The sequence below is a fragment of the Mauremys mutica genome, chromosome 18, assembly GCF_020497125.1.
Source record: "Mauremys mutica isolate MM-2020 ecotype Southern chromosome 18, ASM2049712v1, whole genome shotgun sequence".
In the NCBI taxonomy this organism is placed as follows: Eukaryota; Metazoa; Chordata; order Testudines; family Geoemydidae; genus Mauremys; species Mauremys mutica.
The window spans coordinates 20,724,710-20,750,705 of record NC_059089.1 but is presented as its reverse complement, the minus strand read 5'-3'; the positions used below and the strand labels follow the sequence as shown (position 1 = coordinate 20,750,705).

Below are 25,996 nucleotides of genomic sequence, written 5' to 3'. Positions count from 1 at the left end.
CACCTCACTCCTGAGGTGCAACGCTGCTATTCCCGGCTAGGATCCAGCACGGAGCCGTGAATATATCTCCTAGCCTGCAGCAACCCTGCTATTCCCGGCTAGGACCCAGCAGAGATCTGAGACGGTACCTCCTGCCCTGCAGCAGCATCTGTGCTTCCAGTTCTGGGTCCCTGCTCAGTTCTGCCACTATTAGAGCTGTGCGAATAGCCGAGTTTTTCTGGGCCAGTGGCCACATCAGAAAAACAATGAAAAATTCATTTTGGGTCAACCTGAAATCATCGTTGTTCGGCTAAACAAAAAAGTAGATAAAAATTAACCTCCGGTCAAACAAATTTGGGTTTAGAATTTGACACAAGTCATTCTGAATCAAAATGTTTTGTTTAGAAAATGTGGAAACAAAAGGTTTTGGGATATTTTCTTTTGGCCCACAGAATGCGGTGATTTCAGCACCAATCCACAACGTGGGTCTGTTGAAGTGAATACATGTTTTGGGGAAAAAAAATGTTTTGTCCAAAAAATTTCGCACAGCTCTAGCTTACCTAAAACTTCGAGGTATGTAACATCCTCTGCTATTTGTTGTGTTTTAAGCTAAATCAAGGATGTCTAGACCATAAGAATAATTGTTCGCGTATGTGTGTGCGTTTAAAATCTAAATAAATAAATACTCTACAAGCTTTTGTCAAAGTGGATGTCAGAGGAAAGTGCCCTCTCTTTCGCTACTGCAACACTCAGATGTTACCTTCAACTACCTTCTGTGCAGGAGAGGGATTTTAATTTTACTAAATAATTAAAAGCAGAGTTCTTCCAGAAAATCAAGACCGACTTGGAATCACTGAACTGCAGAAAGGCAAGCAGCTAATTAAAAGCTAGTGTTCTCTTGACAGGAATTCTGTGGAATAAATGAGATGTCTTAAAATCCCACTCAGTTGAAAAAACAAACAGAGGAGGGGGAAGTTCTGGGTCTTTTTCTTTTCTTATTTACTTTTAGACTCCAGATCGCCTGCTTTGTGTTAGTGCCAGCTCCGCACTCATTTCAAATTCTCTTCTCAGTTGCCCTCATATAACCCCATTAAATCCAGTGGCTTCAATGAAAGTAAGTGAGAAAATCACCCCATGTGGACAGCTAGCACAACGTCTGTGCACCCCTTAAATCCTCAAATTAGGGTTTAACTGGGACATAACTAGTCTTTGTTCTGGTGCTCTGCACAGGGGCGAATTTGATCCTCAGAGCAGAATTTGGCCCAGTGAGTTTAACACGACTCTGCCGGCTCAAATGGAGACTTTGTTAAAACAATCTTATTGGGAGTTGAAGCTCCTCTTTTTAAATCTGTTTTCTGTTTCTCCCCACTGCTTTGGATTATACCTGCTCCAAAAATAATTTCAGGTGTCATTGACACTTGTATTGTCCTGACCAGAAATGGCACTGGGAAATGACAGTGATAAGGGACCGAAAATTGTGCTCAATCTGCACCATCATCCCTTTCATATGGTGTTTTTCATTCAAAGAGCTCAAAAGTACATGATCATGTCACAGGTGGGGAAACTGAGGCACAGAGCAGGGAAGTGATTGCCCAACGTCAGAGCTATGAAAGGAACCCAGGTCTCCTGAGTCCCGGTGCAGTGCAGCGTGCTACTCTCTAGGCCACACTGCCTCCTGTCCTATGATCTCACTGACTTTGTGTTCAGTGGGTTAGTTCTATTGACAGCCAATATAATTTTCCAAAATTCTGAAAATAGCCCTTTATTTTCCCTTGTTTCTGGAGGAATTTCTACTTTAGGGTACGTCCAGACTACCCGCTGATCCGGCGGGTAGCAATTGATTTATCGGGGATCGATATATTGCGTCGAGACGAGACGCGATATATTGATCCCCGAACGTGCTCCCGTCGACTCCAGAACTCCACCGGAGCGAGCGGCAGTAGCGGAGTCGATGGGGGAGCTGCGGCCGTCAATCCCGTGCCATGAGGACGGGAGGTAAGTCAAAATAAGATATGTCGACTTCAGCTACGGGATCTTACATCGACACCCCCCCACCCAGTGTACACCAGGCCTTAGAGGTGACTTCTGCAAAGTAACTCTAGAAACAAACTTATGCAAATAAGACTCATGTAATTTAATTTATCTAATAACTACGTGTTTATACTGCGCCCGTCACTGTAGCATTCTAAATTCTAACACAGCAACTTCTAGGGCCCAATTTTTAAAGCTCTTTAGGTGCCTAAAGATGCAGATAAGTTCCTCTTGGGATTTTCAAAAGCGCATAGGTGCCTAACTCACTTCAGCCCTGCGGTCAAGCTGAGTTCTTTACATCTCATGGATCAACACCAGTAAAAAAGGTTCTATAGGCCAAACAGTGAATCTGTGGAAAGCCCCCTGTCTTCAATAGCTTTACACGGGCGTCACGGATTGGGCCTCAGTAAGGAATCTGATGAGGCCTGAGAGAAAATGAAATCCATCTCCCACCCCCTTAGCTGTGCCGCCACTCTGCAGTGCTAGGCAGGCGTCACCAAGCTTTTTGTTATCACCAGCCTCAGCACCTCCAACTCTGCACGCGCACAGGGAGCAGCCCTGCGGAGTCCCAAGGGCCTGTTTCAGCATTGGTCACGGTCCAGTTATGCTCTCAGATGGGTGGTCTGGAGAGACCCATACATACCGGAAAACGAACCGCTGAGGATTCATTGCAGTGCATAGAGATCGGTGCAAAGTCATAGAGAGATTTCAGAACGTCCCTGTTGAACACATTCCAAGGGACGGAAGAAAACTGCTGTGTGACGGAGGCCTGTGGGCACGTGCAGATCTCCTCGTCGTTAAACCTAATGCGGGAGAAATATCAGTTAGACAGTGCAGCAGAGCAGGACTGATTCCTCTTCCATGCAGGACGGGGCTAATTCTTCCTTGACCAGGGCCTGATCCTGAAAGGTGCTGAGTATCCTTAACTCACTGAAAATGGTGACTGCTCAGCACAACTCAGGACACGCTCAGTACCTTATACAATCACAGTCTCCTATTACAGGATCTTTGGAGCAGGGATTATCTTGATTTGTGTATATTGGGCCCATTATCAGAACTCAGATCCTATGCGATGAGGGTTATCTAAGCACCCGGAGGTGTAGCCAGAAGTAATTAAAGTGACCTCCAGCCGTCTATCGATTCATAGATTATAAGGGACCATTGTGATCAGCCCGACTTGTGAGCCTCTATAACTTTATGGGGGTTTTACCCTGTGCTGCCGTGCGTACTCTATAGTGTTAAGTTCCCCTGGTAAATTGACCATGGGAAAGTGAAGGGCCCAAGACCACTTTTGCAAACAATAATGGCTCCCACATTTCCCCCAGGCACCATGTCTTGCAAGAAGCCCCTCACCAAAAAGATGTCCCCTTCCCAGTGATCTCTCTCCGAACCTTTCTTTTAAAAACAGCTGGTTTGGGGCTTTTGCTAAAGCATGCAAGTGTGAATCATTCCTCAGCTCCCCCTAGCCTGCATGCACCCAGCACTGCTACTGCATAACAGATGTTTTAAACCATGGCATTGCCTATTTTTAGTTTTACTAGCAAACGGCTTGTTGTTAATCATCATCCACTCGCAACATTCTCAGGCCCAGCCCGAGACATGTGGGGACTCTGTCCGTACCTGTTCACGAGATTAAAGTATCTTTGCAGGTAGCCAGAATCCACTGCACTCTTGCATAGCTCCAGCTGCGTCTGGGGGTAATAGTGCACGTAGTTGACACACATCTCGTCCGTGATGCTAAACCCGCCCTGCAAGAAGAAGGGAAACAAGCGTGGGGGCAGATTTCGATTGCACCCTCCCCGGTCAAAAATAAGCAGCCGCTGTTTGTTCCTGTATCGTGTGCAATATCTGCTCCAGAACACTGCTGCGATCGTTGCTGGGTTTCAAATAGGAAATCTCAGCGACCAAGGTGGTTGGAAAATTTTCCAGGAAACATTTGTTCACTGAAAAATGCTGATTTGGTAAAACCAAAACTGTTCACGGGAAAGGGTGGGTTTCCACAAATTTTCCAACTCGAAAAATGTCACGGAGGGCAAAGGTTTTTAAATTGTCAAAATGTCCCATTTCAACATTTCTGAAACAAAAAGTTTGGGTTCTTCAGTCTGAAATGACTTTTCATTTAAAAACTTAACTTAATTTATATTTTTTAAAAGGGCAAAAATGTAGGGCAAAATAAAAATGAAAATTTCAGATTTTGATTTTTTTCCCCTCCCGATTTGGGACTGGAGAATTTTTCAAAATATCAAATATTCTCACAGGGGATGGGCAAACAGCTTCCCGCTCAACCCTGATGTATGTATAGATGCCATAAAAACCTGATCAACATTAACTGCACTAACCCATTGTGATTTTACCCAGAGATGCGAACCTCTAAACCAAAGGTCAACACACCCACACACAGAGCATTCTAATCTGTAGGACCCTCTGTTCATCTGGATCTTCGCCCCTCTTTAGCAGGGACCGATAGGCGTGCTAGATTGTGTGATGTATAAACTTCCTGCAATCCCTCAGCAATAGTTAGCTCTGTCCCCTTAGCTTGCATATCTAACATTCTCTCTCTTGCTGCAGATATTGGAAGGCAATGTGACCTTCTTTAATAACAATTAGTAAGTGGGATAGTGGCTTGTAATGGGAATTAGAATGACCCACATTCCTTTTCACTTATCGCCTAAGGAGGCTGAGCGCAAGGAGTGAACGGCTAACGCACCCATTCCTCGACCACTATTGCTTGGGGAAGTGGCTGAAGGTCCTGATTCAGCAAGGTATTTAAGCATGTGTCTAACCTGCAGCATTCAACTAATCCCATTGACCCAGAGTTTCAGCGTGCACTGTTGTCAATTGCAACCTTCCACCTGTGTCTCCCTGTCTCATACACACACAAACACGCATGTGTTTGCACACACGCACACTTACCACAGTTGCTTGGTTCCTGTCCTCTGTGTTGTACATGCAGGTTGTTATGAGGACATCGCCCTGTGTGTTTAAGCACATATTGCTACAGCATTACATCTGACACCTTATTTCTTATATGTGCAGAGCCAGGGCCGGCTCTAGACCCCAGCGCGGCAAGCACGCGCGTGGGGCGGCCCTTTCCCGGGGGGGCGGCAGGCTGGGCCGGCGGACCTACCGCAGTCATGCCTGCGGGAGGTCCACCGGAGTCCCGGGACAACCGGACCTGCCGCAGGCCTGCGGACGGTTCGCTGGTCCCGCGGCTCCGCTGGACCTCCCGCAGGCATGCCTGCGGCAGCTCAAGCAGAGCCACCGGATCTGCGAACCGTCCACAGCTGCGGGAGGTCCAGCCGAGCGACCAGCTGACCCTCCGCAGTCATGCCCGCGGGAGGTCCGCAGCTCCGGGGCGCCTCCCGGGCATGACTGCTTGGGGCGGCCAAAAACGTAGAGCCGCCCCTGTGCAGAGCCCTGAATGGTGCTGTGGGAGACCTCTCCCAGATTCCACCCCCGCAACAGCTTAGATGACATGTCAGGCAACCTGCTTCCCTTCAACAAGCCGGTCTGAGTGTTAGTAACTGTGATGAACACACAGTCTCTCAAGGGATGGGTTCAAGTCATTGCCCTGCGAGATTTCCCTCCACCTCCCTACTTTCTAAGGAACTCAGAAGGGGTTTTAAGCACCTAATGCTGTGGCTAGTGGTGTTGACAGAAGTGCCTAAGCAGGTTAGGTACCTAACTCCCATTGACTTCCCTGGTGTACAGCCAGAAAGGCACCTGGGTTAACTCCTCTGGAGTTATTAATGAAGCTGGTCAGAACATTTCTACAGACATGAAATTTTGCAGGGGCATTTGGGAATGTTTCTGTCACAAACGTGTGTTCTGCCCAACTTTGTCTATTCCTGATGATGATGATAATGTGATTGTGAGATCCCTGGAATAGCTGTTGGACAAATGGGTTCCGATTGTTTATATTTAGTAATCACGCTGACTATTTCTTTGCTGTTACATTTGTATGGTAAGCTCCTGCCGGGGCTGGAGCGCTCCGCGCGGAGGCTGGCTCGTAGCTGGAGGCAGGGAGTCTTCCAGGGGTGGAGACTTGTGGGCAGTAACGACTGCAGGGTCGCTGAGGGAGATGGGCTAATTCAACCCCATCCGCTCCATGGCTACCTCTAACCGAGCACCTATGGCGCATGCAAAGTGAACGTTGCCCCACGCAGCCAACATCGAACCTCACCATGCAGAGCTGGTTTACCTAGCAAGTGCTTAGATGCTAAGGAACTGAGCAGGGCCGCCCGGGGGCAAGTGGGGCAATGTGCCCCAGGCCCCGCAGGGGCCCCCATGAGAGTTTTCAGCAGCAGGTCCTTCAGTGTCGCCGAACACACCCGGATCTAGTGAAGGACCCACTGCCGAAGACCCGGAGTTTCTTCCGCTCCGGGTCTTCGGCGGCAGTTCAGCAGAGGGTCCTTCCACTCTGGGTCTTAGACAGCAGTTCGGCGGCAGGGGGGTCCTTCCACTCTGGGTCTTTGGCGGCGGGGGCTCCTTTTGCTCTGGGTCTTCAGCGGCAGTTCAGTGAAGGGTCCTTCACTCGCTCCGAGACCTGCTGCCGAAGTGCCGCGAAGACCCGGAGCAGAAGGACCCCCCACTGCCAAAGACCCCTGAACCCTCTGGGCAGCCCTGGAACTGAATCCTGTGAGAAAGTCAGTCTGTCTGTCTAAGGGTTATTGGCTTCACTTATTATATAGCAGGTAGGATAAAATAATGTCAGGGAATCCGATTTTAAAGGCCAGAAGACACCATTATGATCCTGTAGTCTGATTGCCCATAAGACACAGGCCAAAGAACCTCCCCCAGCTCCTGCTGTTGGAGCAAAGCGTCTCCTATACTTGGGAGTTGCTGTAGTTCCTTCTGCTGACACTCACCGGGAAGACAGAAACCACTTTCTTTAACATGCGGATCTCCTAAAAGAAGAAAAACAACAACGCTGGAGTTAGATGCAACCAGTTCCCCCTTTGCTACCTTCCCTGTTCAGCGCTGATGAGTCTAGTTAGGAGCAGCACGGACTCCGGTTTGCGCCTGTGTGTGCGGGAGATCAGACCGCCCGTTGAATGAGGCCAGGGCTGCTTTCACGATGGTCCGATGCTGCGGGCAGTGGGGAAAGGAGCATACCTGGAAGTGAGGGCTGTAGTGATTGTCCGCATTCACCACTTCCCTTTCTCTCCCTTCTCGGGACAAAATCGTCACCACCTTTCTTCCTGTCAGGTGCGTGTGGAGCTGGGAGGCAAAGATGTGGATCCCAGCCGGGGGCAGAGCCTGGAAAAACAATCCCATGGGAATATGCAGGCTTGTATGGGCTGAAATAATGACGAATGATTAAATCAACCAACACCACTCCCTCTCCCAAAGAGCTCTCATCCCTGCTCTGGAGGAACAGAGCAGGCTTCAGTGGGAGGGGCGTGGCTGGGACTTAAAGGGACAACGTCAAGTAATTTTAAATGGAATTTTGTTTTTATAATCTCTTAGAAGCTGGAAAATAAATGTTCTTTTAGCAGTTCAGTCTCTCCAGCCCGGATTTACCGCCCACCACTTTCTAATGCGGCAGAAGCCGCCCTGGCTGGGCACTGTGGACTTCCTTATGTTTGTTAGTGCACAGCACCAACGATTGTTTTTGGGTAGGGCCTCTAAAAATATTGTTTAAAACCTCCTTGATGTCACAGTGGAAATTGAGAAAACATACAAGAGAGAGATGCCAAATCCAGACCATATTCCCCGTCACCTTCAAATTAAAAATCCCTTGTTTGTTGTTCCCCCCGCAACTTCTGCTTCCCGCTATGTCATTGACGATGATCTCTTGTGGGCAGGGACCTGCCCCTCCTGAAATGTAGCACATCACAGGTGCCACTGTAACTAAACGTTAAATTAAATTTGGTGATGGCCCTTTAAATGGGAGAAACATAAACCCCCAATGGATAGATAAATTGGCAAGGGATTTGTATAATTGCACGGTGCCCGTCTACCCGGTGTGCAGTATTCATTTGGCTTGAAAATGGAAGTAGCTTGTGTTGTCTTCGGGAAAAATTACACCTTTTAAGAGTTGAAACTCCAGTAATAAGTTTTCTGAGACAGGGAATGGTTCTTAGACCAGGGAGATTGAGCAGATGGCTGTCAAGAAGAATTGACTTCAAATGGGCTGTCGGCATTTTCTGAACATCTGGAGAACACTCCCTGGTCTTTGTTTTAAACAGCATTTTTTATAATGGAACTCCATAGTGCTCACAGTAGAACAGGCTGGAATGTGGGGTTTCTGTTGTACTCACAAGCATCTTATCAGGCAACCACCTGATGTTGATAGCTCAGTGACTGTAAGGAAGTGGGGTCAGCAATACCTCATGCACACAGGGAATGCTGGGCAAGGACACCTGTGGTACACCCTATTGCCATGGGAACTTTGATATCCACCTACCCAGCCCTCAGCTACGGGCACAAGGACCCCTTCCCCCATCATGTTACTGCTTGTCAGTCTCCTGCCAATTATAGATTCAATAAGATGCATGGATGTTTAGAGCCCCGTGGGCATTTTTTGCTACCCCTACACCTAGCGTCATTTTTATATTAAAAACATTACAGTCTAAGGATGGGTCTGGGACCCTGGAAGGCCTGAGTTCCAGTCCCTGTTCTGCCATCGACTCTGCGGCGTTGGGCAAATCACTTCAACCTCACCTTGTCCCTCTATCTGAATGGGAGATTAACAGTGGGGTGGGACAGATACATTCCTCAACGTTGCAGAGCCACTTTAAAAATGCTATTGTTGGGGGGGGGACGCCTCATTGCCGCATAAAAGACAGTGAGTTGCTGCAACTTTTCTTTCGTTCCTGGTTCGCTTTCTTGCAAGAACTGCACAGCAGTGCATGACCTGGGCAATAGCCACTTACTCCATCAGTACCTGGCCCAAGCCGGGGAAGCGAATGATCCGACCAGCGGGCCAAGTTCGGAGATGAATCCTGGCCACCTGGGGCACATTGCACAGACGCTAAGGAGGAGAAGCTACTTCCTGGCCAGTTCCTCTCTAAAGCTCAGTCATCTCATCCAAGTAAACGCAAGCACTTGGGCCTCTCTTGCCACAGACATTCCTCTTGCCGCTGAGTTGGAAGAGCTGGTGTGGACCTCTGCCGGGCCCTAGCGTACTCACCACTTGGGTGCATTTATCTGTGCAGTACCCGTTCAGGAGGAAACCGGCTTCCCCAGGTGGGATAGCCATCACCGGCGTGTAGACCAGGCCCAGCTCCATAATGCCAGCATCGTAACGTCTCAGCGTGGCTGTGTAATAGAGGCGAATCCCCGAGGAGTCCTGGCGACCTGGCGAGGCAAGAGGACACGACGTGACATTGCGTTGCAAACCGCAGCGGGAGTGAGAGTCGCACGTGGGGAAATGTCAGACATGGAAAATTAAACTTCAGCGCACTAAGCGTCAGGGAAGCAGCTCAGTTCTCCCAATTCCTGGCTGACTGCGTTCATTCCTTGTACTAGTCTTGTTATACTCCCCTCTCTCCATAGGCAGTTGTACCTGCAGCAAGAGAGTGGACTAAACGGTCTCCAGATACATGCCTGGTTATCTGGAAAGGTCACCAGTAGGGCCGGCTCTAGGATGTGCGGGGCCCCATTCGAAAGAGCTGCCGCCAAAGACAGGGGTAGCGATTGAGCTGCCATGAAAGATAGTGGCAGCAATTCAGCGGCAGCTCAATCGGTTACCGCTGCTTCCGGTGGCACTTCGGCGGAGGGTGCGGGGCCCCTCTTCCAGACACTGCGGGGCCCTCTTAGGAGCGGGGTCCAATTCCCAGGAATCGGGGGAATTGCCCTAAAGCCAGCCCTGGTCACCAGCCCAGAGACCCACAGAATCAAATGGGAACATATTTGGAAGTCCACGCGAATCCACAGCGGGTGGGAGTATGTTTGGGAGGCAGATTTTGGAGGGACCCAGAACTCAGTTCAGACCTAGGGGTGGGAAGTCTCTCTCTCCTCTGCCTGTTGCAGCCCCACCCTGGTTCTGAACTAGGACTCTCCATGCTAAAGTTGCAGAACTTTTATCACAGTTTTGGGCTGAACTGTAACCTGACGATTCAGCCCAAGTAAGGACGGGCATGTAACTTCACTACCCCAAGAGCAGGGCAGGAACCAGCCTGTGACTGAGACACAAACTAGTGCCTGGTTCCCCACTAGCTCCATAGGAGATGTAAGCTGTGATTGCCCCATTCTGAGCAGCTTGCTTCCCACTGCCAGCCGGAAAAGCTGCACTGGCCTGCATGCAGGAAGCAGGTAAGGTAGGAGCCAAAGCTCCCCCCACTGCCCGTCCCTGCCCATGTGGGCAGGAGAATCCTGTGCAGGGACCGGCAATGTGGGAGTATCTCATGCTGAGGAGTAAGAGGGGTTCCTTACTTTCCCTCATTCCCCTGTGCAGTCCCAAAGCCAGGCTCATAACTGAGCCCTTTATGAATTAGAGACATTTGGCACAGAATCCATTTGTGTCCCCTGGGTTCCAAAAAAAGCTCTTCTAGCAAGTCTTGGCGCTGATTGGCGTGAGTGTCCCCCCTGCAGCATGATGAGATCTGCTCAAGGAATGATTTGGGGGGAAGCTCTTTGGTCTGAGCTATGCAGGAGGTCAGGCTAGATAATCACAATGGTCCCTCCTGGCCTTGGGATCTATGAATGGGCAGCCGTCCAGTAAATTGCAATGAAGGCTTCTGTCTTCCCTTGTGGAGTGGGGAGAACCTTCCTCCCAGTTACCAAGGCCAGTGAATAGGCTGCCTGCAAATCCCCCCGCAAGAGATGCTGCCTTTTTTATTCTGTACCTTTCTGAGTCTCTTCTGCCCCCAACAAACTATTCTGGACCCAGCCTAGACTGAGATTTGAACCTCCAGTTGTTGAAAGGATGAGATTCTTGTTCTGTTCTCTCTATCGCCCTGGACTGCAATGCAGCACCTATCTGAATCCATCATCTCCCTAGTCTCCTGGCTTCCTCCCCAAACATGCACCAGCTCTGAGCATCCCACTCATTACAACCTGGTTCCATTACCAATTAATTCAAGAAATTGCTGCTGTGCCTTCAGGTAAATTCATAGCCTGAAGGGAGAGCAGAGCCGCCCTTCCTGAGATTAGAAGGGAGTAAGCCAGCACTTCCCAGTGACATGAATTTGCCCAGGAAATGCCCAGTGGATCTGGACTGAACATAGAGCATTTGGGGGCCCTCTAATTTTTCTTTCATGCACGTGACGCAGTTCCATTTTATTCCATTCAGGTCCTTAGGCTCATGGTAGGTGAGCACCTTCCAATGATGTATAAATCAAGGTGGCCAGCATCTGTCGTTCCTTCTCAATGTCTCTCCCCAGGTGGAAAGTTGTGCGCAGTTTGGATGTGCTAGGAGCTTTGGTCGGCGTAGTCAGTTCTGCATGCCCTGGTTTTTGGGCGAGCAAATGATAAAGAGCCCAGAAGGGCAGGCCTGGGAATTCTTTGGAGAATGCCCTTGGGAATTTGGGAGCTAGTATCTGTTCTAACTGGATGGCTGTTACAAAAACCAAGGCCATGTTGTTATTGGTAGGGTGTGTGTTAGGGTGACCAGACAGCAAGGGTAAAAAATCGGGATGGGGCTGGGGTGGTAATAGGAGCCTATATAAGAAATAGCCCCCAAAATCGGGACTGTCCCTATAAAATTGGGACATCTGGTCACCCGTGTGTGTGTGTGTGAGAGAGAGAGAGAGAGTGGGATTGGGGGTGTGCGGTTTTTTTAACTTTCTAGTGCCGAGCTGGGGTGGTGGAAGACATTATGGAGATTAAGGGCTGTGAAATGTGCACTGCGTACTGAGATATAACTTCTACTTGGCTGATGGTGTTCCACCCCCAGGCTGTAATTAACAGAGAAGATCCTGGTGCTCTCTTAGTGAAATGTCACTGCACAATGGCCCCCCGGTTACTGATCCTGTCTTAACCCTCTGCAAACTGATCTGAGTGAAGAAAGTATCAGAGGGGTAGCCGTGTTAGTCTGGATCTGTAAAAGCAGCAAAGAGTCCTGTGGCACCTTATAGACTAACTGACATTTTGCAGCATGAGCTTTCGTGGGTGAATACCCACTTCTTCGGATGCAAGTAGTGGAAATTTCCAGGGGCAGGTTTATATATGCAAGCAAGAAGCAAGCTAGAGATAACGAGGTTAGTTCAATCAGGGAGGATGAGGCCCTGTTCTAGCAGTTGAGTGAAAACCAAGGGAGGAGAAACTGGTTCTGTAGTTGGCAAGCCATTCACAGTCTTTGTTTAATCCTGAGCTGATGGTGTCAAAGGTAGGCATAGTGGTTGGTTTCCTATACCGAAAACCTACCGACCGCTATGCCTACCTTCATGCCTCCAGCTTCCATCCTGGGCACACCACAAGATCCATTGTCTACAGCCAAGCACTGATGTACAACCGCATCTGCTCTAACCCCATAGACAGAGACCAACACCTACAAAATCTCCACCAAGCATTCTCAAAACTACAGTACCCGCACGAGGAAATAAGGAAACAGATCAACAGAGCCAGACGTGTACCCAGAAGCCTCCTACTGCAAGACAAACCCAAGAAAGAAACCAACAGGACTCCACTGGCCATCACATACAGTCCCCAGCTAAAACCCCTCCAGCGCAACATCAGGGATCTACAACCCATCCTGGACAATGATCCCACACTTTCACAGGCCTTGGGTGGCAGGCCAGTCCTCGCCCACAGACAACCTGCCAACCTGAAGCATATTCTCACCAGTAACTGCACACTGCACCATAGTAACTCTAGCTCAGGAACCAATCCATGCAACAAACCTCGATGCCAACTCTGCCCACATATCTACACCAGCGACACCATCACAGGATCTAACCAGATCAGCCACACCATCACCGGTTCATTCACCTGCACGTCCACCAATGTAATATATGCCATCATATGCCAGCAATGCCCCTCTGCTATGTACATCGGCCAAACTGGACAGTCTCTAAGGAAAAGGATAAATGGACACAAATCAGATATTAGGAATGGCAATATACAAAAACCTGTAGGAGAACACTTCAACCTCCCTGGCCACACCATAGCAGATCTTAAAGTGGCCATCCTGCAGCAAAAAAACTTCAGGACCAGACTTCAAAGAGAAACTGCTGAGCTCCAGTTCATCTGCAAATTTGACACCATCAGCTCAGGATTAAACACAGACTGTGAATGGCTAGCCAACTACAAAACCAGTTTCTCCTCCCTTGGTTTTCACTCAACTGCTAGAACAGGGCCTCATCCTCCCTGATTGATCTAACCTCGTTATCTCTAGCTTGCTTCTTGCTTGCATATATAAACCTGCCCCTGGAGATTTCCACTACATGCATCCGACGAAGTGGGTATTCACCCACAAAAGCTCATGCTGCAAAACGTCAGTTAGTCTATAAGGTGCCACGGGACTCTTTGCTGAGTGAAGAAAGAGTTTCAGCTCTGGGAAAAGCAGAAAGGGACGCCAAGTCTTGCCAGCAGTTCTTGTGCACCAATCCTTCTCACCAGAGCCCAACAGAAAGACACTTGTGAGGCTACAGGGTTTGGATAAGCTTTGCACTGGGTTGGGTTTGCTGCTTCTCTCAGAAAAACCCTCCAGCGGTAACTCTGCGTGACGCTGGGTATTAGCCTTGGATCGTGATTACTTCTCACTCTCCTCAGGCAGGGGACCGTGACTGGTGATGAGATGCCACGCTCAGGCCTAGGCCTTGTCTACACTAGAAAAGCTTTGCAGGTAGAGCTCTACCAGTAAACCCTCCTAGTGGGGATGCAGCTTATACCGGAAAACAGGGCTTTTTCCAGTATAGTTTATACCAGTTCCCCAAACAAAATAAACTATACTAGTGAAAGGACTTTTTGCTGCTATAACTGCATCTACACTAGGCCGTTTGCCGGTAGAGGCTTGTCATTCAAAAAAATCACATCCTTGAGCGACATTATTGGAATTGGAAAAGGTTCAGAAAAGGACAACAAAAATGATCAGGGGTATGGCCTGGCTTCCGTATAAGTAGACATTAACAAGACTGGGACTTTTCAGCTTGGAAAGGAGATGGCTAAGGGGAGTGGGGTGTGATAGAGGTCTATAAAATCATGGCTGGTGTGGAGAAAGTAAATAAGGGAGTGTTATTTACTCCTTCACATAACACAGAACTAGGGGTCACCCAATGAAATGAATAGGCAGCAGGTTTAAAACAAACAAACGAAAGGCAGTATTTCTGCACACAACGCACAGTCAGCCTGTGGAACTCTTTGCCAGAGGATGTTGTGAAGGCCAAGACTATAACAGGGTTAAAAAAGAACTAGATGACTTCATGGAGGATAGGTCCATCAATGGCTATTAGCCAGGATGGGCAGGGATGGTGTCCCTACCCTCTGTTTGCCAGAAGCTGGGAATGGGCGACAGGGGATGGATCACTTGATGATTCCCTGTTCTGTTCATTCCCTCTGGGGCACCTGGCACTGGCCACTGTCGGATACTGGGCTAGATGGACCTTTGGTCTGACCCAGTCTGGCCGTTCTTATGACATTGCTATACCAGCGAATGTTTCAAGTGTAGGCCAGGCCTTCGCCCCAAAGCGTGGAGGGACACAAACTAAGCATGGCACAGTCCTGCTGGCTCTTTTGCCAGCAGGGTCACCAGGCATAGAAGGGGGCGTTGTCCAGTCCTTTTGGAGGGATGGTTGAAAATACAGACGATCACTTGGGGAGCCTTTCTGGGCTGGGTTTGTCCGGATGGGAGCACGGAGCCCTTCCCCAATGAAGACTTTTTCTCTCCAACAATGGGAATAAAAAGCAGAAATTGCAGCCACGCTGGCAGCTGTGTGGCTAGAAGAGCGACAAATCCTCAGCCCGTCTGGGAGTGATATTGGTGTAACCCACCTTCCGGTGACTGGGCTGCATAAGAGATGTGGGCGTTGATGACTGCTCCCAGCTAAAGGACTTAGACCTCTAGCGCAAGTAGTTGAAGCTCATGCTTTCAGCTCTGAAGGTTTAGGGTGAAAGCCCCACTGTATGGCTCAAGTGGAATCAGCTGCATTATGCACCCTGTTTACGTTGCTACTAGAAGGGTAGAGAAGAGTGCGGCTGTAGGTGAAGCCGTTCTGATGAGGATGGAGACGATGCCACTGTCTCTGTGGCACATGGTCAACCGGTGATTAGACCAAGAGCGTGGGTGACAGGACTCCTGGGTTCTCTTAACAGTGAAAACAAAGTTAGCACCAATGGTCCCCCCCACACCCAGCCCTTAGCACGTTTTTCAGGTGTGAGCTGTAAAGGGAAAGGCCGGGTTAGCCAGGGCCGAGAGGGCTCGTACTTATTTATGAGTCTCTGTCTCTGGGTTGGATTCATCAAACAGATCAGAATAAATGGGGCGATGTTATTGGTTAAAAGGAAGAAGCGGTTAAAATAATGAAAGGAGCGAGCTGTGTATTTATAGACGTGTTGCTTCTCGAGTCTCGGAATGTGATATGATTGATCTGCCGTACATATGCTCTGGCCTCCTAAAAATACTCTGGCATATTCATGAAGTGAGTTGATGTGATGTAAATGGAGAAATTTGGTAATTTAGCCGAGTTTTTAAAAAAATGTGTCGACTGTCAAAGGTATCAAACAAGAAATGCTATTTATTCACTCGGAAAATGTCTCCCCCATCCCACTCTCACCCAGACGTCTCCCTCGGTAATGAAATTCAGCCCCAGTGTTTGAGAGCAGTGGTGGAAAGACCAAGGAAGGGGACCTGGGAAAGGAAGATGTTTTCACTCCCCACAGGCAGGAAGGATGCTCTAGTGGTTATAGCATTAGCCTAGGATTTGAGGGATCTGGGCCCAAGTCCTTGCTTGGCCATGAGTTTCCTGTGTGACCCTGGGTACTTCCCTCAACCGCTTTGTGCATCAGTTCCCCAGCTGTGTAAAGGGGGTAACAGCACTGCCCTACCTCACAGAAGCAATGAGCTCAAATATTACGGTCAGAGGGCCCTATACATATGGGGCAAGGACTGTGTAGCCTAATTCTGAGGTTGCCTTGTCCAGGGCTAGTAATCATTACTCCTAGGGTCTATTTCTGCCCCTGTGTGTGACATTTTGGGCAAGTCATTTAACCACTCTGTGCCTTAGTTTCCCTATCTGTGAACTGGGGGTAATAATGCTGACCTGCCTCCTGGAGGGGCGGGGTTGGGAGGCTGAATTAATTGTCTGAGCATTTTTAGATCCTCCCCTGAAAGGTCAGATAAGTGCCCAGTATTAACCATTTATGCTCTTGTTATCTATTCCAAGCCAGGATATCTGTTTACAATGAGGCTAGTTTAGCTGGGACACCACTCCAAAACGACCTCTTAACACTTAACAGGTGGTTCTGCAACCTTGCTTCTGTGTAGAATTTCTGTGTGTCTCTGTCTTGATGTTCTTGTATTTGGTTAGGCAAATAGCTGCCTGAAAGCGCCAATGTTATTGGCTTCACGTTCTGTTTGGAAAGACTATGAAGAAAGATGCAGATGGAAACATTCCGATCTGAGGGACTAAGAACTTTGCTTTGAGCCAGGCATGGTGAAGGCAGAAGTTCAACAGCTCTGCCAAGGCGTCTCAGTCCAGATCTGAAAGGTCCCTTTGTACCCGCCGCTGGCTACTGCAGCCCTGAACCGTGCATAGCCTGCCAGTCGTGCTGCATGGTGCCAGACTGCGTGGCAGGTTTGCAGCGTGTAGGGCTCATACGAGGGAGAGCACAAGCCGAGCCAGACAAGGCTGGGGAGATGGGGATCCAGACCAAACCTCTCCTATCTGTGAACAATGCTGGAAGTCTCACAGGCAGGGCCTTTTGCATGAGGTCTCAGCTGGGTTAAAAATACAGGGCCCTCTGCTGACATGAGCAGAGAAAGTGGAACCCAGCAGGGTCTAACTAGTAGGTTGTAAAAGTGAGGGCTTGCTTTCCCCACGTCCCACTGGCAGCCCCGCTCGGGTGCTTTGCTGGGGGGAGGCTCTGCAGGGATCTGGATAGGAGCTGCTTTCCATGACATGTTCCCCTGCCTGAACATGTTCCCCTGCTACGCCTCAGCTGCCTCTACTTAAAGCAATGATGTCTGGCTGCAGGCCGGCACCCCTCTCCCTGAGCTGGGTGTGTGTGTGCAGGTGGAGACAGCCAGTCCTTTAGGGAAACGTGAGTTCCCTTCCTGATGAATGAGCCTGGGAGGGCAGGATGCCATCCCGCCTGCCCTACCAACAGGAGGACAGCCTGGGAGGGTTCTGGCTCCATGGCCTCTGTGTATTGGTGCCTAGGGAGCAATTAGCTAAAGAGTTTTTATAGATTTTTTTTCCCTTCCCTTGGATCAGGCTGTGCTCGAGAGTCTGGCATGTACATGAGTTTCTGGCCCCATATCCATAAGCCCCTGAAGGCTTGCTTACCTTTGAACACCAGAGGGTTGTGGTAGTGAATCTCGAGCCGTAAATATTTGGAGGAGCCCGGACCGCCAAAGGCAAGTCCTGCCTCTTCTGGGTAGTAGAAGGCCTGTAAGCAGGAGGAGGAGAGAATGTGAGCGGGTTGTGTGCAGCTCATCCATGGAGCCAGGCAGAAAAAGCTAGAGAGGAAAGTATGGAAGGGGGAGATCATTCTGTGGCCCACAGCTGTGTCTCATCCCAAACGAGTGTGTGAACGGCTGGTGTCTGCCACTCTGGAAGAGCGTTCTTATACTGCATGCATATGGGAAGAACCCAGGGCCGGTGCAACCATTTAGGCGACCTAGGCGGTCGCCTAGGGCGCTAGGATTTGGGGGGCGGCATTTTCTTCGGCAGCGACCATGCAGCCGGATCTTCGGCCGTCCCGGTCACCGCCAGCATTTAGGTGGAGGGAGCTGGGGCAGGGGAGCGCGGGGAGGGCCGCCTGCAGCAAGTGGGGGGGGGCGGCGTGCAGCGATGGCGTGCTCGGGGAAGAGGAGGGGCAGGGGTGAGCTGCTTCACTTCTCCCGCCTCCCAGGCTTGCGGCGCCAATCAGCTTAGGTGCCGCAAGCCTGGGAGGTGGGGGAAGTGAAGCAGCGACGGCGTGCTCAGGGTGGGGGCGAAGCAGGGGTGAGATGGGGCGGGGGGGCGGGTGCCACAGGGCAGAGGGTGGGGGGTGAGGAGCTGCCACGGGGGGGTGCCTCAGGGCGGAGGGGGGAACTGCCGTGGAGGGGGGGCACCTCAGGGCGGGGGCTCGGGGATGGGGGAGGGCGCAAGGTGGGAGTTTCGCCTAGGGCGTGAAACATCTTTGCACTGGCCCTGGAAGGACCCTCAGTTGGTACAAACTGGCATAGCTCTGGTCACTTCAGTGAAACCAGCTAAGGATCCCGCCTATGCCCAAACCCCAATACTGAGATCCAGATTTTGAGCACCATGAAATGTCAGGGGTGTTCAGATCCCAGGGCTTGGTTCTGATTCATCTCTGAGATGAAGGAAAGAGAGACAAAAGAAAAGCAGCTGAAACGAACGTGAGAGTCGGTGCACCAGCCACGGCTCCCGTTTGCACACCTGAGCGCCCATGGCCCACGCTGCAAGCACGTGTCTGCAATAGTTCAGTCGGTCCGGCTTCATCTTGGAGTCACAGGGCCCATTGTAATGTGGAAAGCTGTCAAATTCTGCAGCACACTGGAAGACTTCCATGTGATGGACTATAGCTTCATTGCCTGCCGTGATCACTGGCTCATACTACAAAAGGGGCATCCGAGAAGAAGGCACAAGGATTAATAATGGGTGAAAATGACCTTACAATTATTTGAAGTTCCTACCCCCGTACTATCTCTGTTTCTATATAGTAACCACATACAATATCTCAAAACGCTTTACAAACTACGTGTGTCTAGATGGAGATACCGAGGATATAGATGTCCGGCTTCACCCACCACTGAAATGCAGTCACCTCTGATGCAGACTGTGGAAGCTGTTCAACAATGTCCAGCAATGATATACAATGGCTGAGGACTGGAAGTGAAGAAAACGGTATCCAGGTGGAATGTGTTTCCAACCGCTACATCATATGACAAGAAACTAAAAATACCCCTTACACTTTCCTTTTCCAGACAAGCGATCGCTGTGGTGCCTGTTGTGACAATTCAGGAGAGAAGAGCAGTGCTCCTGTCCACACAGTTCCCACCTCCTGCCACCCTGCTGAGAAGCCTTTGATCTTTGGATTCTGCAACCAGTAATAGGGGGAACCCTAGTGGATATTGCCATTAGGAGAGAGGTCATGGAGGAAGGCTGGGTGTGGGGATACCAAGCCATGGGGAAGCTGCCATGTGGCTGATACCTCTGGAAGATGCAGCCTTGAGAAAGAGGAGGACCTCAAGGATTGGCTTTGGAGCACAGGGAGCACTGTTTATCCAGGACGCTGGCCAGTGAATGAAAGAACAGAGGAACACCTCCACTAGAGGCTAAGGGAACGGAGACAACTTGCCTGAGCTTTAACAGATTAGCTATAAGGAAAACATCCCTGTTGTCCTACAGAAAAACTCTCCTCCTTCTTACCATGACAATGTGATGTCTCGGGAAGCTGTCCGGAAGCTCCACCATATAGCACCAGTATGTGGTCTCCTGGCTGGGAATGATCACGTCAGGGGCTCTGATCTCCATGGTCTTCATGTCCCTGGGCAGTTCCGGGATACTAATGTTGGGTTTCAGCAGCTGCACCCTCTGCAGCCCCTTGTGGAGGGCAGAGATGTTGATGGCTTGGAGAGAATGGACGGGTTGCTCAAGGATCCCGTAGATAAGATGCACGGTACCATCCTGAAATGAGAGACAAAGGACGCTGGCATAGCAGGGGGCACCTGCAGAACAGGAGAGCTCGGGATGGCCTGTGTAGATTTTAGTGCCCTGAGAGCTGGGGTGAGTGAAGCAGGGTGATGCTACCTCTCCAGGCATGGCAAATTTGAGAGCCCGCTGTTAGTTTGTGTCTGTGTCACTGCCATGTTGTGCAGGGTGCTGCTTAGAATGACAGTACAGATTTAGGGGAATCTGGCTGATATTATTTCACTGCATTAATCCCTGATCAGAGGCAGTTCCCTATAATTTAGATGGTGTAAATTGCTTTCTTCAGAGTATATCAGCTCATGGCAATTCCAGCTCATTTCTAGATATAATAAACTAATACATATACATTAACAGTGAAATATACTGCTCCCCCTTCATAAACAAGGGTCTCTCTCTCTCTCTCTCTCACTCGCACATATGCACACACACAGAGGGACAAAGTTGCTGTTAGCGGGTCTGATCCAGAGACTGTAGTAGCTGGTGGAAAGACTCCTGTTGATTTCAGTGGGCTTTGGATCAGTGGCAGGGATGAGAATAAGTATGAACAATTTCATACACACACACACACACACACACACACACACACACGGCAAAATTTTTCACAGCTTCCTTTCACATGAGTCCACACACACTCTCTCTTCCTCCAAAGGTTGCATTATTTGGGGAGACTGGAGATTTCTCACCATGGAGCATGCCCCCACCCCAGCAACATGCTATAAAAACTCCATGGCCCACTTGTGCCCAAGAGCTGGTTTTCTGCATATACAAGTCAGGGCTGGCGTTAAGGGGTAGCAGGCAGGGCAATTGCCTGGTGCTCCACACCACAGGGGCCCCCGTGAAGCTACATTGCTCAGGCTTCAGCTGCAGCCCCAGGGGTTTCAGTCCCACGTGGGTCCAGTGAGTCTAATGCTGGCCGTGCCCGACGGCCCCCTGGAAACCTGCTGGCGGCCCCCCAGGTGGCCCTGGACCCCAGTTGAGAACCACTGGTCTACTGGACCATACTCCCTCTTGATGACACAACGCCTGTCCCTCCTAGACATCCAGAGTACGACATTTTCCTCAAAAATTCTGCCATTTCGCAGAAGTTCAATGAACCCAAAACCAGACAATTTCATTGGAAAAGTTTTTTTTGTGACTGGACATCAGCATGAGATACCCTCTTTGCAACTCTGAAAATACCTGGCTCCACATTGTGATGTGGAGTGACGCAGAAGATGTATTTCAATAGAGCTAACGTAGTTAATGGGAGCGGATGGTGGGAACCGGATAAACTCAATATATTATGGAGATTTATAAAGAGTTGTACTGGATTGTGTAAACATTATATAAAGCTCTTCCTTTGAAAAGGGATGGATGTCTAACGTTCTCCTACAAATAGCGTGTGGGAAGTAGACCCGCACAGATGAAAAACTGGGCATGGTACCAGTGAACCGTTGATTTTCAGTTACTGGTTTTAGTGGGGGAGGAGGGGAATCCGTTGAATTGTGGGTGAAAAGGTAGAGCCCTCTCTGTCTAATCTAATCATCTTCATACTGCCCTTAGGCACCGGGGTATCTGAGCACCTTCCCCACACCATCGGGAGCCAGCGCAAAGGCCCTACTGGACTTCATGAACTCTCTGGCATTTTCCCCCCTTTTTGGGTTCCAAACTTTGCTTGGGGTGGGCTTGTTGGTTTGCTTGGGGATTTTTTTTTTTGAAATAATTTCTTGCGTGTTCAGAGGGGTGGTAGCAGGGTGACCAGACAGCAAGTGTGAAAAATCGGGATGGGGGTGGGGGGTAATAGGAGCCAATATAAGAAAAAGACCCAAAAATCGGGACTGTCCCTATAAAATCGGGACATCTGGTCACCCTAGGTGGTAGGGGATTAAGGGTAGAAAGGGTGTCAGCATTGTGAGTGCCATTGGTAGAAAGGCTTTTTCGCAGAGGAAGGTTTTGCCGTGTTCCCTAACGATGGTCAGACTCTGGATTCGAGACGTACTCCCATGCCTCTGATGCCTTCCGAGAGAGTCTAGACCATTAGCCCATGAACAGTAGTGGAGAATGCAAGGATCTCCACACTACAAGGGCACAAATGCAAAGCCCAACACTAATAGTTTGCACGTACCTAGCTCCTTGGAGCCAAAGCAAACCTCTTTCATCCAAGGATCTCCTCCTCGCCGTGAACTAACCCTTTCTACCCACCACGGGGTAAGTAGTATCTCTGCTTTACAAACGAATCACAGAGGGATGAGGGACGACACGTCTGCAGTCACACAGCAAATCACTGCCACAGGCAGGGGCCTGATTCTGATCTCGCACCTGTTTCACACAAGTACAACTCACTGATTTCAGTGGAGTTACTCCTAATTTACACCAGTGTAAGCACGATCAGAAGCCCAGGTGCCCTAGCTTTCAATCCGGAGCACTAGTCATGCTGACTTTTGACCCAGAGCTCTAACCTGGTTCCTAGACCACAGGTATTTAAACATCACCAGAGCGCACACTGGGTGAAATCCTGGCCCCAGCGAAGCCAACGGGATTTTTTCTATTGACTTCAATAGGGCCAGGATTGCACCTATTTGTTATCAATTCAGTCCTGAGCTCTCAACGATAAGTGATCCCAGTGAGACTATCCACCAGCACTCAGAGTCCAGCCCATCCTGTGAACAGGAGAAATATCGAGCTGGCACTTTGCCTCTCCCCATGCCGAGGCCCTGCAGTACCTCTATAAGATAGTCCTTTGGATCACAGGTGCTGAAGGCTCTTTTGAAGACCAGGTAGAGTCCCTCGGGGGTTCTGTGCGCTTTGAGAAGCTGGTAGTCCTGCTGGGAATCCATGTGAAGCTGCCCTTTCTCATCACTCCACGCATCCTGCAGAGGAGGGGGAAAAATCCTTATAAACAGTTAGGATATGATGCTTTGCCAGCATTATTCAGTCTTAGTGGGACGGTCTTTTTGCTCTGTGTGTGTACAGGGCCTGGCACTCCGGGGTCCTGGTCCGTGACTAGGGTTTCTAGCTGCTGCTGTGATACAAGTAAATAATATCTCGATCAGCGGCATTTCACCAGGGATACGTAGAACAGCAGAGTGACAGGAGGCGTAAATCTGACCCAGAATTTGTACGGCACAGAAAGATTTGTAGGGAGGCAAGATGCATCGTTTGGTGTACACTAAGCACAGCCGATGTTAGTAACTTTTGAAAAGTATCTAACTTCGTATGTCAACAACATCCATGTTCCTTTAAACAAAGGACTGGATTTCTGACAAGCAGCACAGAGGTAGGAAAATCCTTCAGGGATTTAAGAAGATATTGCACCTGTCTGTGCTGAAACATTTCTTTTCAGACTTTTATCATAGACCAGCTGCTAGTGGCTTAAGGTCAGACACAGTGGACTATGGGGATGACCAGCAAATCTCTGTTCACATTCGTAGACCTTAATCATCTGCAGCCAGAACCTGTTCTACAAAATATTTTCCAAAGTCCTGCTGATCTTTGCTACAGCTTCAAATCTGACTTGCATCCGGCTTATTGAGGCTGGCAGAGCAGACCTTCTGGATGATCACTTTTGCACTTTCTCGATGTCATTAACTGGAGTTGTGGTTAATTTTTAATGTGACTGACAGAAGCGCACAAGCGAACCAAATTGTTGATGCATCATGCATGTGTGCATGGTGTAGCCACTGATATACAGCCGCCTGTTACAGTACTTTGGAAATAAATATAATAAAAACACTGGGGCCAAGTAATGAGAGCTCCTCTGATAGTCTAACTAGTCTATTCTGTTCTGTTTCAGATCCTATTCCACACTCATCACTGTGGTATCTGAGCCTTGTATCCCTCTGGAATAAACCTCCAAGCACCTGTTAACCACCCACAGCTAAACGTACAGACCAAACCTGAAGGTCTCACTCAGCCCGCACTCCCCTGGACTCCACCGAGATCTAGGTACAGTTCAATCCTTTCCCACTACAGAGCAAAAATTACCCCAGGAGGGGACTTCCTGGACAGGCAGCCGAGGTTGGAACCTTGGCAATGTGCGAGCAGCTTACCCCAAAATAGGAGCGGTGCCCGTCGCTCCAGAGCACGGCCAGGTCCGCGTTCTCAAACTCGCCCCTGTCCGACATCCCGAAGAGCAGCCCAAATTTCGGCTCCTTGACCAAGAGCTGGAAATGCACCACCTGCTCCGGGTAGCTGACGTTCCACGAGAGCTCCAGGAAACTCTGGGGATCCAGGGGCACCTTGTAAGGGAAATAATTCTCCCGGGGAGCTGTGCCTTGCAGGGCCACCACCAGGATGACCAGGAAAACCATAATCATGGTGAAGTACATGGAGGCCACTTCCCGGAGCCTGAAACTTGGGCAGGGGGATCTCTTGTTCCCGGTGGTCTGCATGCTGGGGAGAAAGACACTCGCGCTCCTGGCTTTTGCCATTTATGTGCTGGCCCTCCTGGGCAAGCAGGGTAAGTAATACTCCTTAATTGCATTTGGTGGGTGGGAAATTTGATTGCTGTTTTGACCTCCCCCACCCCCACCTTCTGGCCAAACACTTGTCATTCTCTGCCTCTCCCTAATTGGCTCTAATTGTACACGGATATCATCAATGGGAATTGAACCAGACTGGGCTGATTTTATTCTCTCTTAAATCATCTGGCGCGGCTGAAAAGTGCTGTTTACCTTCGAGCGGCTCTCGCTGAGCCCCGCACTGATATCCTCTCTCCTGCCTGCCTTGCCTTTCGCCCACTGCTGCAGCCAGCCGTGCACCCCTCTGCAAAGGACTCTGGGATAACACCCTACAGCACCTCGCCCCCCCCCTAATTCTACTAGGGCCTGATCCTGCTGTCCCTTCCCATTGATTTAAGTGAGACCTTCAGACAGTCCCCATGGCTTCTTCCAAAGGTTCCTATCCACCCCATCCTCTCGCTGGCTTTCCCATATCTCTAGGCAGGCCCCAAAGACACCCGACTGCTCCTGCTTTAAACTGTTTCCTCTGCTTCCCTCCCATCTCTGAGGATCCACATCCTTGTCATGATGGGCGCAGCCATGTGTAGAGGGGGTGAGGGACGGGGATATAATGAGGTTGCTCCCCAGCTGGGGAAGCCAGCGTGGAATCCTTTTGGGATCCAGCCGGGGTGTTTGCTGTCTGGCTGGGGACACCCCTCCATGCCATGAGCCATAGCCGGCGAGTGTCAACCTTGCGAAGCTGACATCTTGCTGGCTGCTCCCACACAAATGCCATGCGGTTTTGATATGTGCATGCAGCACACAAACCTGTCTTTCAGGCTCAGCTATGGAGCCTCTCTAAACGTAGCCCCATCACAGAATAATAATGCTTCCGACAGCCCCTGCATATCGTGCGGCCCAACCCCCACTTGTTCCCAGGACCCTTCCTAGCGTCTCCCTTGAGGAATCTCTCCCGTTTCCCTCGGAGAGGGCGGCATATGGGAGCATAGTCTCTAAAGGGTTGAATCAAGGATTGTTTCTCTCAGTTGACCAGAAAGATGAGCAGGAAGCAATGCCTGGAGAATTGTTCATTTCACAGATTGCTGCACAGGCATGGCCTGACTCTGGGTGCACCTTCTGCTGCCGGGGATTGAGTCGGACTCTTGCCAAACTGATTTTTCTCTTAATTCTTCTCCACTTAATAGAGTCATTTCCCATAAAACAGCGAGGCTGAGAGGAGCCCAACTGAACCCAATTTAGTTGAACCAGAGCAAAACCCAGTGTAGACGCTCTTCTATTGCATGAGCTGACGCTGTATGTTTACTGAGGCGAACTAATCCACTGTACAGCTGCTTTAAATCAGTTTAGGAGCGTTTACACACAAAGTTGAACCGGTTTAATTAAATTTGTGTAAAATTACACCTTTTGGGTAATGTGGTGAGAAAATAAGGGGTGTGTGTGTGTGAGAGAGAGAGAGAAATATCACACGTTTCTAGACAGCCAGTTCCAGCAAGGATAAGTTATTAAGTAATAAAGCAGTTATTCTGTTAGCTCAAGTGGTAGAGGCTTTTGCTTTTCTTGCTGAGGTTTCTGAGTTCAATCCCCGCTGATGACTCATAGTAGGTTCATTACTCAGGCAAACACCTTGCTTCCTCTGGTGAAGCACAGATACTGGGAGTACCAATGCTGCACAGCGATCTAGCATGCCCCCCAATATGCTGTATTTTGAAGAGCAGGAGGGTGGTACCCACACACAAGCCAGGGCGAGAGGCAGAAGCAGAGTCGACGAGGGAGCGGCAGCGGTCG

The 25,996-nt window shown here is 49.7% G+C and overlaps 1 protein-coding gene across 1 annotated transcript in view; it reads right to left on the bottom strand.

Moving 5' to 3' along the window:
* DBH (dopamine beta-hydroxylase) overlaps positions 1-24,191 on the bottom strand; it is a 29,465-nt gene extending 5,274 nt beyond the window's left edge. Inside the window, exons 1-11 of the mRNA XM_044992572.1 lie at positions 23,801-24,191; positions 22,475-22,621; positions 19,491-19,748; positions 18,498-18,674; positions 17,400-17,502; positions 9,146-9,312; positions 7,126-7,269; positions 6,879-6,917; positions 4,924-4,983; positions 3,631-3,758; positions 2,654-2,813 (exon numbers count right to left, since the gene is read on the bottom strand). Coding sequence (XP_044848507.1) covers positions 2,654-2,813; positions 3,631-3,758; positions 4,924-4,983; positions 6,879-6,917; positions 7,126-7,269; positions 9,146-9,312; positions 17,400-17,502; positions 18,498-18,674; positions 19,491-19,748; positions 22,475-22,621; positions 23,801-24,181 — 1,764 coding nt within the window. The 5' untranslated portion in view covers positions 24,182-24,191. The remainder of the gene's footprint in view (positions 1-2,653; positions 2,814-3,630; positions 3,759-4,923; positions 4,984-6,878; positions 6,918-7,125; positions 7,270-9,145; positions 9,313-17,399; positions 17,503-18,497; positions 18,675-19,490; positions 19,749-22,474; positions 22,622-23,800) is intronic.
* Positions 24,192-25,996: the final 1,805 nt, after the last annotated feature.